General features: G+C 41.7%; 2 protein-coding genes and 1 non-coding gene across 3 annotated transcripts; all 3 read right to left on the bottom strand.

Annotated features, from left to right (window-relative positions):
• Positions 1-1,429: 1,429 nt before the first annotated feature.
• TRNAT-AGU lies at positions 1,430-1,503 on the bottom strand. The gene has a single exon. It is a non-coding gene; the product is annotated as a tRNA-Thr (tRNA).
• Positions 1,504-2,142: 639 nt separating this feature from the next.
• LOC115736638 (triosephosphate isomerase, cytosolic) lies at positions 2,143-6,402 on the bottom strand. The gene is made up of 9 exons (XM_030668432.2): positions 6,239-6,402; positions 5,880-5,955; positions 5,542-5,665; positions 4,063-4,147; positions 3,780-3,912; positions 3,505-3,599; positions 2,898-2,976; positions 2,507-2,589; positions 2,143-2,417 (listed from the first exon to the last, which is right to left on the bottom strand). Exons 1-9 carry the CDS (start codon positions 6,275-6,277, stop codon positions 2,367-2,369), a joined length of 765 nt encoding a protein of 254 aa, XP_030524292.1. The 5' UTR covers positions 6,278-6,402; the 3' UTR covers positions 2,143-2,366.
• Positions 6,403-7,271: 869 nt separating this feature from the next.
• Positions 7,272-12,938, bottom strand: LOC115736637 (methyl-CpG-binding domain-containing protein 5-like). The gene is made up of 3 exons (XM_030668431.2): positions 12,326-12,938; positions 7,847-7,993; positions 7,272-7,709 (listed from the first exon to the last, which is right to left on the bottom strand). The coding sequence occupies exons 1-3, from the start codon at positions 12,716-12,718 to the stop codon at positions 7,482-7,484; spliced, it is 768 nt and encodes a 255-aa protein (XP_030524291.1). The 5' UTR covers positions 12,719-12,938; the 3' UTR covers positions 7,272-7,481.
• Positions 12,939-13,046: the final 108 nt, after the last annotated feature.

The raw sequence follows: 13,046 nt of genomic DNA, 5'->3' as shown, positions 1-13,046 counted from the left end.
TTGTCGATGATTTGATTCATACAGGACCAAATTCTGCTCTCATTAACTAAGTCTATCACATGTCGATAACAAAATAGTGTTAAATTTATTATATTGAATTTTCAATTTAGTCAATTTAGTCTTAAACCTTTTGACGATATACCAACTTAGTCTTTTCGGCCGACCCGATTGAAAATCGTTGGCGTGGTGGTTCCGTCACTATCGCCATTTTCCATGGCATAGCCGGCATTGACGTGGAAGGTTTTTGAATTTTTTATTTTTTCCTTGTTCTTTTTTTTCTCCCCATATTTTCCTCCGTCAGATCAGGTGAGATTACTACACTAGTGAGGGTTGTTGAGGCCAGATCGGACAAAGGTGACCCTCGCCCGTGGCCGACCTCCATCGGCATCACCGAAGCCATAGCAACCGGCGAAGGGAAATTAGAAAAAAATAGGGAAAATTCAGATTTTTTTTTTTTTGGAAATTTTGCCAAAAGTGTCAATGTCGGTTCCAATTGTTGCTACGTAAGATGGCTAGTGTTCACGTCGGCGATTGCCGCCCAAAATTGGTCGAAAAGGATTACAACGGCAAATCGTCGAAATGTTCAGGACTAAATTGATTAGATTAAAAATTTTATGACCGAATTGCCATCCGCATAATATATGTGGAGCTTTTTCGATACTTTTCCCCGGCTAAGTGTAGTCCCCATGTGCCAAATAGTTCTTAATATGCTCAACTTGGGTATCGGAGGAAAACGGAGAATGAAGCTTCCTCCTCTTCCTTTTTTGCGCTCATGTACTCGAGAAAAAATAGCTAAAGACTAAGAAAAAGGAACCTTGGAAATCAGCAATCTAAACAGAGTCCAACATGAACACAGAAAGTGGACGAGAGAGCCTCTTCATGGCTCGCGTGCATGTCGAAAGTGGGGGGTTTCGGCCGAAGGCGAAGAAGTTTCGCCCCTCCTGTTCGTCCAAGCTTTTCCCCAAAAGCATTACATAAAATGATCTATTTCGCTCGGTCGAATAAGATAAGAGACATCCAGGAGCGCACTGTCGTCCCCGTGGGATTGTTGGAAACGAAGTTTCTGTGTATTTTCTTGGATGGTTCGTCGGTCTATTTTGTTTGTCCCAATGCATGGCGCATGCAGAGGGGAGGGTGATGACATAAATGGCGGACCGCGATGCTGCGATGCCCTCCGACCGCCTGCCTCGGCTCTTTCCTGGAAAAACGGGACGATCCGGGGTCACTTGATGGAAAACATAGGTGAAACCGAATCGGGCAAGTCGTGCATAATGCCTGGACATGACGCATGCGTAGAGCAGGCTTCTCTTTTCCGATGTGGCGGCGGTACCAGACAAGATCGAAATGCCATTTGTGTATAATCAATATGACCAAAAGAGTTTAAATGACGCCCAAAGAGCTAAAAAAGAAAAGACGAAAAAAAGGGAACTGCTCTCGTTGAGAGTCGAACTCAAGACCTCCCGCTTACTAAACGGGTGCTCTAACCAACTGAGCTACGAGAGCTAGGCTTGGCATTCGGCCTCCGGCCTCATATTTTTATATTACCAATAGAGACGATAGAGAATCAAAGAGAGTTGATGCTCATCCCGCAAGACAAAGCAAACCCTGAAGAAGTGGGTGCTTTATTTGCTCTTTGCATTTTGGCTTTTCTGTCTTTAAGACTCACTTTCAAGTTAATTATCGAGAATTTTAGTTTTAAATTTATTAGCGGGGCAGTTTTTTTATCCCCTACAACAAAATGAAAAAAATGAATTTACTCCCACGTCATCTCCATATGAAATAACTAAGAGGACGGAAAAAAGACATACTAAGTACGTCTGCATGTACTCCAGAAGTGGAGGTAACCGATTCAGAAGTTGAATCAGGAAATATGGGGTCAATAGACACGGCGAAATCACTTTTTCTACGCATAAAACGCACTATTGACGTGTTGAGGCACGCATCGGAGCCTTGTCTTCCACAAGGCAAAATACGTCGCGTTGAGCAAGGGATACATTGAGCCTTATGCCTAGGCAAACTAGTACAGCACGAAACCATCATTTGCATGGTTGCATCCGCATAGCAGTTATATCCACCCGCCCCATTTTCTCATGAAGTTGCCATGGAAGAGAATTCAATGGTCGATCGCACAACAAGAAATCTGAGAATCGGTAGCCAATACCAATTCAGTCATCTCATGTAGTCCCTTATTTGGTCCGAAAGTTTAGTCATCCTGACAGTCAAAAAACACGGGAAAGTAGAGTATCGAGTTACAGAAACTATGCAGCCCCATGCGGGTTCCTGATACAGGGGGAAAAATGCAACAAGGATGATCTCCTGAAAGCATGCGTCGAATGGTTAGGCTGAACGGGCTACTGATTCGATCTCTAGTAGTTGTTCTTCACTGTAGAAGCCTCGATGATGTCGATGAACTCCGGCTGATCACATTCATGAAAGAACAGATGAGGCGCCCATATGAACAGAACAACAACAAATGGTGATAAAATGTGCTAAAAGACGGGATCACCTTCAAGGAAGCACCGCCTACCAAAAATCCATCCACATCTGGCTGGGCCGCCAATTCTTTGCAATTATTTCCATTAACAGAACCTACAATAAATTGCATTTAGGTAAAACAGAACTACTGAATTGTAATAATAGGAAGGAGCTTCCTCCACTATTGTCCTCCTTTCTCCGATCTGACAACAGGAATTTGAGAAGTTTCTTTTCAAAGGAAATGAGAGAAAGGAGAGAGAAAAGAAGGCATCATTGACATAGAATAAAATAAGACAAGCACATCCCAAAGAACCAGCATTTTTTTTTCCCCCTGAAGAACCAGTAAAGACCAGTAGAAATTCCAGCTTACGACCAGAGTCAATTAATCTGAAACACTTAGCTTCAGAAACCTAGAAAGATACCTCCATATATAATTCTGACAGATGCAGCAACTTCGGGACCAGTATTGTCATGTAGCCATTTTCTCAATTCTGTATGGACCTGACACATAAGAAGTTATTCAGCTACTATAGCAAATGTTAGATCATAAAAAAACCCAGAGTTAGCACATTGTGCAAGTACATGAGATGACAGGGGTAGACAGGATCACAGGGATCACAAGGGATAACATTACGCCTGGATTTTGCGCAGATTGATGCATGGATTCGCAGATAAATCAAAGCAACAGAAAGAATGGCAGGCAAGCTACAAGAATTCACCTGCCAATCAATGGGTGAAACACAAATTCTCTTCATGTCTTAAGCCTATTCCACCAATGTCTATGTTGTTGATTTTGGAAATATAATATTCCTTTTCCATTAAGAAATCTAGAAGTACTTTACATCATAATACTATGCGATGTTCTAGAAAGAACAGTCAAGACCTAATCAGACATACCAGTGTATGTATTATTCAACCATAAAAGATTTCTACGTGTGAGCTAATTTGGAGAAGTGCCAACTTTACAAGAATAAGTAGATTCATGGAGGGTTTTCAAGAGAAGGTGTATCAAATGAGCACTGGATTTACCTCCTGAGCCTGAGCCGGAGTTGCAACCTTTCCAGTCCCAATGGCCCAAACAGGTTCATAGGCTAAAACAATGTCATCCCAGTTTGAAACTCTCTCTGCAAAACCCCCAAAACAGGTCATGCATTTTCAAATTAAGTTTAAACAAAAGAAAACTATCCTGACTAGGAGAACCATGTACACGTACATTGATGATCCTGAAATTGAATTAACACAGAGAGATCTGTTCAAAATCCATATTCCTGTATTAAGGAAATGGCTTGGTCGGACAGAAGTACCTGCAATTGATTTTGTCTGTGCAGCAACAACAGCCATTGTAGACCCTGATTCCCGCTGCTCGAGAGTCTCCCCAACACAGGCAATCACTTTCAAGCCTTGAGATAGCGCATAAGCGACTTTGTCACCAACAAACTGCAGAGATAAACACATCAATTGGATATTCCAAGTGCAATACCTATGAGTTCTTAAATGACGGATGAAGAGAAGAGGCAATTAAATGAATGGAGATACTTGAAGGACTAGTAATTAAGAGGGAGTCTGTGACGTTGTCTAGTCGAAAACCTCATTCGACTCGTTCAAAAGAAGTCTCCTTTCAGAATGACCGAGGATGACCCAAGGGATGTTCAAGTTGACAAGCATTCCAGCACTGCATACATAAACCTCAGTATCACATTAGTGTTGAAGTTGAAAACAGGAAGTGGACTAGCAAAAACAAAAGAAGACTAAACCATTAGTAAAAATGCAATTGCCATTGAGATTGGGATTGACCGATCCAATCATGTCAATTCTCTGGCAGCAGTCAACAGTGAGAACCAGGAAAAATAGCAAACACGATTAACTTCACCGGTTTGATCATAACTCAGAGGTAGTAACCACAATATGGGACTCTATGACTAGCCTTTTGCTATATGGAGTGCTGAGAAGGTTTTAAAGTCCTGGATTAACTACACTAACAATCTGGACAATTTTCGCAACGTATACAACTCCAACATGGCAAAATGCAGCTAAAGATCAGTTAAAACCTTGAAAGGTTCGGCCACTTTTGAGACATGTGGAGCTTACTGCTTAGCATACTTCATATTTTCCTATATGCAATACACTTTACAGTTTACACCGATATCCAAAATAGAAAACTGCAAGAATACCGTCTATATAGAAAAGACTCAACTGTCATTCAGAAGGACAGTTGCATCTGTTTGTTAGTATGGCAAACCATTACACCATTTATCCCTGAGCTGCTATTACTGCTCTCCGAAAAGCTCTTTTAGGGGTATTCTAAGTTTTTTCAGTCTTTCATTTGATTAACATGGTTCAATTTGGAAGAGCACATAAACGAATATAAAACTTCTCAAATTTTAGAACTTTAACAGATCTCTGACAAGCACTACTTTGAAAACTCGAGAGGTCATAAAACCAGTCAAATAACCAAAGTTTGCAGTCCAAAAGAGTCAGCCAGTTAAGCAATCCACTTCAGCAACCTAACCAGAGAACAGATTGGTTCCTGGTCCAACTGATGGAACCAGCGAGTTTGGAAAGAATTCTGATAACTGAATTAACAGATTAAAGCCACAAAGAGACAGAGAGAGACCGAGAGAGAGAGATGGGATTTGAAAAGAAGTCATCAAGCATTGAGAAAAGATGAAAGAATTTCAGCATGAAAGAGATTATGTCAAAAAAAATAAAAGAGAAGAATTTGGGAGGGGAATTATTGAACCAGGGAGTTTGGTCTAGTATATAAAGAGCTGCTGGTAAGTGGTAACTGAACTAAATGCCGAAAATCTGAAATATGAAAAAAGTGGAACGGAATTTTTTTTTTTTTTTGGTCAGAAAGTGGAAAGGATTTAAGCCTTACAGTCAGGTCAAAAAATACAAGTTCAAAATTCAAGAGTTGTATTCAGAATGAGACGTCATAGGAAAGTGAATACTATTTTGCATGGTCAAGCAAACTCTAGATAATCAGTTAGATTTCACGAAGTACAAAAAGATGGTAAACTATAGAGGCACATCGGTAGCTCTAAGAGCCTAGAAGAACTGGATTACCTGATCTCTCCGGTGAAGGCCCCGCCTTTTCGGACCCAACAGTTTTGTGCCGCAACCCCAAAATCAGATCTCAGTAGACTTTTGACCAGAGGAAGAAATACATATGGAGGGCTCACCACCACCTCTGTAATTACAAATCATAAAGCTTCTTCACCACAAGAAACTTATCTACACAGCAATGACTAAAAGGACAACCCAAGCAAGACTGAAGCTAAGATCACATGCTTGCAATCTCATGCAGATGCCCATCACATGAAAACGTGAAGGTAGGTAGAGTGTCTGTCACACCAACCAAACAGGAACTCCAAATACAACAGAGGGGCCGAAAAGCATCTCACCCACGACATCTTCGGGAGGAACTTCGGCTTCGTTCAACATACTAACGATCTTCTTCACATCGTCGCTCGTCCCATTCTGCAGCAAATCAAAACCCAGCATGCACCGAAGTCGAAACAGGAACAGCAAACACAAATCAGCCGTCCGCAGTTCTAAAATCAACCTAAGATCGGACAACGCACGACAACACAGGCAGATGGACAAATCGATCGATCGCGCGGTGGAGAGCCGCGCAATCGAACTCACGGAAACAGTACGTAGCGCGATCAGTCTTAGGAACGAATCATTCGTGCATGAACTTAAAAGACGCATCTCAGTTTACTCCAGCACAGAAAGTGGAGAGCATCGGTGGTGAACGTACGCATTTCCAGTTGCCGCCGACGAAGAATTTCCTCGCCATTTGCGGATTGCGATTGCGAATTTCTCGAGGAACGCAGAGAAGAACGCGAAGAGGAAGACGAGGGCGATACGGTGCGATCACTGTTACTAGCTCGGACTGAGGTCTGAAAATGGAAGTTTCCTTTCCGCGGGATGGGTTGGGATCGGGCACAGGCGGTTAGATTTGTCCTACGTTAAAATAAATTAAAATCGATTAAATAAATTAATATGAATCGGACCATATTCAATTCGATTCAAATCCGATTCCATCCATCCATCCGTTTCACAATAGCCAATTTCCACCGTAAATATGACTTCAGTCATTTCACTTTTATAGGGGAAAAATAATGGAGGTAACGGAGCAATAACATTCTAATTTTTTTTTCGATTTTCGTGACAATTTTCTTTTATCGGCATAATTTTCAGGATGCATCCAATTACAAGGGCAAGAATAAGAATACGATGAGATAAAATGAGATAAGAAATATGGACGGCTTTGTTATTTATTATATTTGTTTGGTAAAATACCGAATATCACGGGAGATATAATATGAAAAAAAATGATTATAAAAATTCGGAAAGAAAAATCTAACTTGCTTTCATATCCGGGTTAGTCATCGAATCTCAACACATTTTTCTTCCCTACATAGTGTTCCAAATCCTGATTGATACACGGATCCATACACATTCGGTCATATTTAAGTTTCATAACTTTCAAAATTCTTCCGACTGAAAAAAAAAAATAACTTTCAAAATTCATTCCATCGAGTTACATTGACTACTTGCTTGCCGGAAAAGTTGCCGCGACATTCTTAAGAAGTTCACGTACTAGCAATTTTCACATTAGAGTAGTACCACATCACCATTTGCCGCGATTCGGGTCGCCGGAGTAACTTAGATGAACGATATTAGGAACTTAAACAAGCAATCGAGAAATTGTTGCATTAAGCTGAAAGCAATAAAAGAAGATTTGAAACTTCTAATGTGCTTTTCCCCGAGTTCAGCTACCAGAGCTCCGAAATTGAACTTAAGTACATTAACAGAACACTTTGATATATTCTATCCTTTGACAGCACGAACAAAATTATTGAACTTAAGATACAAGACTGTCAACGAGGTAAAAAGGAAGTGCTCGAGAAACTTTGGGTCTTTAAACCAAGAGTTTCCCAGCCCCAAACGACAGAAAGACCTCGACTTCAAGCCTCCGAAATTTTTGCAGTGAAACATCACGCTTTAGTTTTGTATTTAAGGTACTCCAATGCAGCAGCCCATTCTTTGCGGATCGATTCGGGCACCTCCTCGTTGTTAATGTAGGGAATCCATGTATTGGTCGAAGCATCTTTGAGAACCCATTGTACCTGCTCGGGGCAATTGTTCCAGTCAAAATTCGGCGGCGCCAGGGGTGGTGCTCGGCTCGCTTTCTTCTGTTTTTGGCCTCCAGAGCTATCTGCTTGCTGTCAAAATATTTTCATATTAGTGTAAACAGGTTTAAATGACCAGGAACAAAGGTAAGTCTCAGCCGGGTGACGAGATTCCCCTTGCAGCAATGAGCAAAAGAAAAGGGAGAAATGCAAAGAAGTTTCCTGCTCACCGCTTTATTAGCATTGGAGTTCCCCCCATCATTATTTGCATCAGCGTTCTCCATCTTCCTTTTCTTCCGGGATAATCCCGTTTCAAGAAAGTATAGTACCTCTTTCTTCGAGCGAAATACACGATGTGACACTGGATCGCAGTAATACTGCAGAAAAAATTGAAAAGTTAGCCAGCGTAGTCCACAACCCTACTCTTGTATTGTAAATATAAACCCAATAAACACAGACCACTGTCAAGTTTAGATGCAACAATCTAACAACTTTGGTTCAATTCCAAAGAGCCGAATCTTTGATCGTTGGTAACATAACCAACACAAGTCATCAAGCTTTGCAGCCTGTGTTAATTTTCCCTACACATAACACATAAACACAAAAAATAAACCATGCAATCCCGGCCTAATAAGTCATCAACCAGTCACAAAGAATAAAGACAAAAAGGCGAACACTGCATCCACAAGTAGTGGAGCTTAAGATGGACACTCGTTTTCTTCACTCGGCAGACAATGCTGTAATAATAGCTTAATCAAGTAGAAAATCATGCATATTCCCTACTTGACCAAACAATCTGTTGAGTCAACGGATTCATGAACTCAAAACGCAGAACAGTGCAGTCCTAGTGCGAACCAAGACAACTTCCCCTTCAAATGATTTATTTTCATATCAAATCACTCTGTCAAGCTTTGCCTTTTCTTCTGATTTTGTTGCAAATAATGTCAAGAATTGAAAACTTCAGCAACTTATATAGGACAGACTAGACGATTTGCAAATCTTATGGCTGCTATTCTTTTTCAAGTGAAAAGTCCCTGACTAAAGAAGTTACACAGAACTTCCAATGCACTAAAACTGCTAATCTACCCACACCTATAGAGAGGATATCAGACACTCTTATGTACTTATACATAAGACATGACTATGCGATGGATGAAGGAGCAAAGTCTCTGGAACCTGTCCAAGTAACCTGGGAAAATCATAGCTCAGAGCGGCACTCTTGGATGGAGATAAGAGAAAAAGATCTAGGACAGCGACGACAGACGTAAATGACCATTATCTGGCTCTAGATGGTGGGCCTGGTGGCTCGCGTGATGGTGATCGCAAACCCAATAATTGTAAATGCTCCTTCCCTACCCTAATATTAGAAACAATTCTCAACACTAATGACTAGATACTAACAAGGAAATCAGATACTAGTCATTAATGTTGAAATGCCGTGGACACTACCAGACAAAAACTTTCTATTTCCTCAGTATTTGCTGTCCATCAATGCACTGAAACATCAAAACATTTTCAAACAGTACCAGAAACCAAACTGAATAAGTAGTGGTACGTGACCAGTAGGTTGTACTCTTACAATATAATGCAATCACCAGAATGATTTTCCATTTGGCCGAGATGGTTGAGGTAGCCATTATTATCCATGAGGTTGCACCTTTGAGTCCACCTTACAGCAATCTAGCCTCTTTTTCAGCAAAGAGAGGGTGCAACTCATGTGTTTGTGCTTCTTTGGATGGCAACCAACAGGTCAGGGGTTCAATTGCCTTGCCTTGCACACGCCAATATTTAGCTTTCATGACAAAAGATTCGGACAAAACAGCACTAGTAAACCTGATCCTACATCCGGCGATGGTATATTTACCATTTGTTAGAAGTTTACACCTTAGCATGACCCCCTATTCGTATTAAAAGAAGCAATTCACAATTTTCTATAATGTTTTCTCTTTCACATTTCATAGATGTATGCTGGTTTCAGGAGCCAAGTGCTGAATGAAATCTATGGGAAAAGAACCATGCATGAACAATACTAAGGGACCTTTTCTTTGGCTGGGTAGTGGAAAACCTCCCCATTCTTTTTGAAATCCGTGTGAATGAGACAAAAAAACATTATCAAAGATGACATTCAGTAAATGGGAGAAAGCATCCATCACAATGATATCCCTTTTGCTGGGTTGGGTAATATCATCGAATTCATCGCTCCAGCTGAATGAAGGGGAAGGACGCAAGGAAAGCAGGTTATATATACTAGGGGTACGCTTTCTATGGGATGAACTCGGAAAGATTGAGAATCAAATATTCAATGAACAAAATAAATGAAGGACCTGTGCAGATAAATGGAATGAGGGAAACAAATCAAGTAAATTGGAAAATGCCTCTTTCCGGACAAATAACTTGCATCCTGGTAGAAAATAATAGCAAATGATGCAGCCTGAAAAGATAGGAATGCTAAAGTATCGGTTCCTTAACAAATGCAAAGAGCGGACATTGAAAAACTATGTTTTGGCATAGGGGAAAAAAAACAAACTATTAATGTTTAAACTAAAAATGCAAGTAGATAAACTAAGAGAGTAAGCTCAGGGAAAGTTTTGACGAAAGGTACTGACCTTAACAAAACCGCACCAATGCAAACAGAAAGAGCCCAGTCAAGTGATATTAAAGACTATAGAAAGGATGTTGAGAGGTGATTTATAGGGAGAAACAATGGAAAAGTGGCAGCTCTGTCGGACGGAGTTAAAGGAGGGAAAAACAATTTAAAGTGTGAAGGTGACTAAAAACGTGAGGAGGTTTAAATGAAGCATGTAACTAACCAGGAAGAGTGACACAGAATTGTGGCAGTTGAGAAGGCAAGTACTCAGAGAAAGAGAAGGCCGCCATGATGTACAACGACTATTCTGCTATGGACAGTGGGAAGAGTAAAGATAATGGAAGTACAGCATAGGGAAGGTGAGCATTGAGAGAGGGGGAAAAAAAACCGTCATGTAGCCGAGGTGAGGTACAACGTGTGAAGGTCTATTTGAGGCACTTCAAGTTTCTCCAATAAGCGACGTTGGAAGCGAGAGAATCAGGAGGGTGAACATTGAGTGAAAGAAAAACCATCACGGTATCTATGTGAGGAGAAAAAAGAGAAGGCTCTGGTTAAAAAATTTAAGAGAAACTCTCATTGTAATGTCGTACAGATGAAGTATCATACAGGTATCAAGGTAAAGAATTTTGCCGGTAGATGGATACACAAGTGTACAAAACAACAGAGACATAAAACCTACATGATGTACTTTACTCGAAAATGCTCAAAGACATGCTGTAAGAGCATGATATTCCAACATTGACCAACCTTTGAGCTCTTAATGATATCTCAAGAAGCAACATAAGATCAATATCACAAACCGACTACTGAGGTGGATGCTCTGGAAATACAGAAACAAACACCCACCACCACAAAGGTGATGTGTGACAATATTGACTTCTCTTGGCAGTATTCCACCTGCTCATCAGAAGAGAAAGCAAATCCATCTACACTAGACAGAGGTGCTTAATTCTCTCAAAACTCATCCATGCCTACAGAGAGCTCCATGATGCTCTCCAAACACAGCACCGGATACAACTCTATAATTTAGTGTCACAAATCTAACCAGCTGATCTTTTGGAATATGCCAGTAATTAAAATCCCACCCAGCTCTCTATCTTCTCATGAAGTACTGTATAAATACACTTATATTAGGTACAGAGATCACAAGTAGATATAATACTGTCGGAGCAATTTGATTCGTTTGAAAGACACTAGAATTTGGAAAAGTAAGCCCGCAACACAATAGCAATTGATTGGATAGGATATATGGTTCAGGATTGCAAGTGAACGAAGTGAATTTAAAAAGGCAAAAGGAGAATTGAGTTCTAGCTCTTCTTTTCCCTAAAATAGGCACATGGCTAAGCTGCTTTCAACACATGCAAAGGCTGATAAGCTAAGTTACGACATAACATACATGAATCTTCCAAATCCTGACAATCAAATATGAATTAAATACAACCATCTGCAAGAGTGTAATCGTGGACATTTAATTCCAAAAGAACATTCCAAGTAAAGAGAGGGAGAGTTAAGTTGAATGTGCTATTCTCGCATCGACTATATACGATGGCTCTAGAGCAGTTAACGCCATCACCAAGTTTGCCACTGAATGGTTATTTCTTCATGAAATGGTAACATCACTGGCTTTGGCAACTATCTAAACCCAACGGCTGAATCACTCAGAAACATCAACTTCTCAGTTCACAACAGTAAGATTATCTGCTCTTCTAGCCTTCTACCACACCGCATATAGCACCAACGCCTTGCGTCCGCTACTCACTTCCTCTTTTTACAAGACAGATTGTGTCACAGAACCCAATCTATCATCAAGCTAAACAAAGTATTTTGCCCAGATAAACTTCTCACCGTTCTGTTAATAGGCACTGAGTCTACTCCATAGTGTCGAGGTTCAATATACTTATTAGTTATTGCAGCACAGTTCCTTAACGAAAAGCAATCAGCTGAGCTGCTACATTCAGCTGAGCACAGACAAGTCACAATATTTGTTACTGGGCAGTTCTGTACAGTCTTGTTAATACCGCGACATTCAAGAGCTAGTTCCGCTTCATTGTAGTTCAGCTAAAATGATATCCTGGCGATTGAAATAGCTGAAGATAGCTAAAACAACGGTCGTGAAGTTCACCTTATCTCTCGTTCCAGCTGTTACACCAGACGTCCTGACCCGATCCTCCACGTACCAACCAGCGGGCAGCCAATCCGGCGTCTCCGCCAGCACCCCGCGGGTCTTCCGCCGGCTCCAAGGATCATCGGCTGAGTGGGCGTTCTCCGGTGTCGGAGGCACCGCCTCCGCCCCGTTCGAGCTCGGCCTCTTCGGGGTCGCCTCCTCGGCGGCGCCATTGGAGCTCTGGTCCGGTCGGTCGCCCGGGGCTAGGGTTTCGCCATCGGAGGCGGCGGCGGGATCGATGAAGCAGCCCGACTGGAGGAGCGGATCCAGCTGTACGGCTCCGGCGAGGTGATCGGGCTCGGGCGTGTCCGGATTCGGGACCTGACCCGGCGATTCGGTGGTCGTCGACATGGGGGGGCGCGCGTGGCGGAGGAGATCTTTGGTGGTGGCGGGTGGAGCGCCCGTGCCTTCGAGGAGGTTCAGCGGAGGAGCGACGACGACGGCACGATCGAGCTGAGAGAAGATAACAGCCGTCGGATATTTGACTCCCCGCGGAGCAGTATTTTCAGTTCAAGTGCAAGTGTCACTCTGGTCGGATATTTGACTACTTGGGCAAAAGCCCATCTGGTGTGCCGTATCCTGGATGCGAAATGATCATTCTTCGTGTTCGTATTGTCCACTCGGCGGCATGACTCGTTATGGAAAGGACGATACACATTCAATTTTCTTCTTAGTTTTT

The sequence above is a fragment of the Rhodamnia argentea genome, chromosome 8 (genome assembly GCF_020921035.1).
Source record: "Rhodamnia argentea isolate NSW1041297 chromosome 8, ASM2092103v1, whole genome shotgun sequence".
Lineage (NCBI taxonomy): Eukaryota > Viridiplantae > Streptophyta > Magnoliopsida > Myrtales > Myrtaceae > Rhodamnia > Rhodamnia argentea.
Note: the sequence above shows the minus strand (reverse complement) of the source record. Positions and strands in the feature narration are given on the sequence as shown.

Excerpts from the sequence above, each read along its gene's own strand:
- LOC115736638 (XM_030668432.2), bottom strand. The coding sequence starts at position 6,277 with ATGGCGAGGAAATTCTTCGTCGGCGGCAACTGGAAATGC. Across the intron at positions 5,956-6,238 it reads TCGGCGGCAACTGGAAATGC|AATGGGACGAGCGACGATGT; the intron begins GTACGTTCACCA and ends GATTTGCTGCAG. Across the intron at positions 4,148-5,541 it reads GCCTTCACCGGAGAGATCAG|TGCTGGAATGCTTGTCAACT; the intron begins GTAATCCAGTTC and ends TTATGTATGCAG.
- LOC115736637 (XM_030668431.2), bottom strand. The coding sequence starts at position 12,718 with ATGTCGACGACCACCGAATCGCCGGGTCAGGTCCCGAATCCGGACACG. Across the intron at positions 7,994-12,325 it reads CAGCTGGAACGAGAGATAAG|TATTACTGCGATCCAGTGTC; the intron begins GTGAACTTCACG and ends TTTTTTCTGCAG. Across the intron at positions 7,710-7,846 it reads ACTCCAATGCTAATAAAGCG|CAAGCAGATAGCTCTGGAGG; the intron begins GTGAGCAGGAAA and ends ATATTTTGACAG.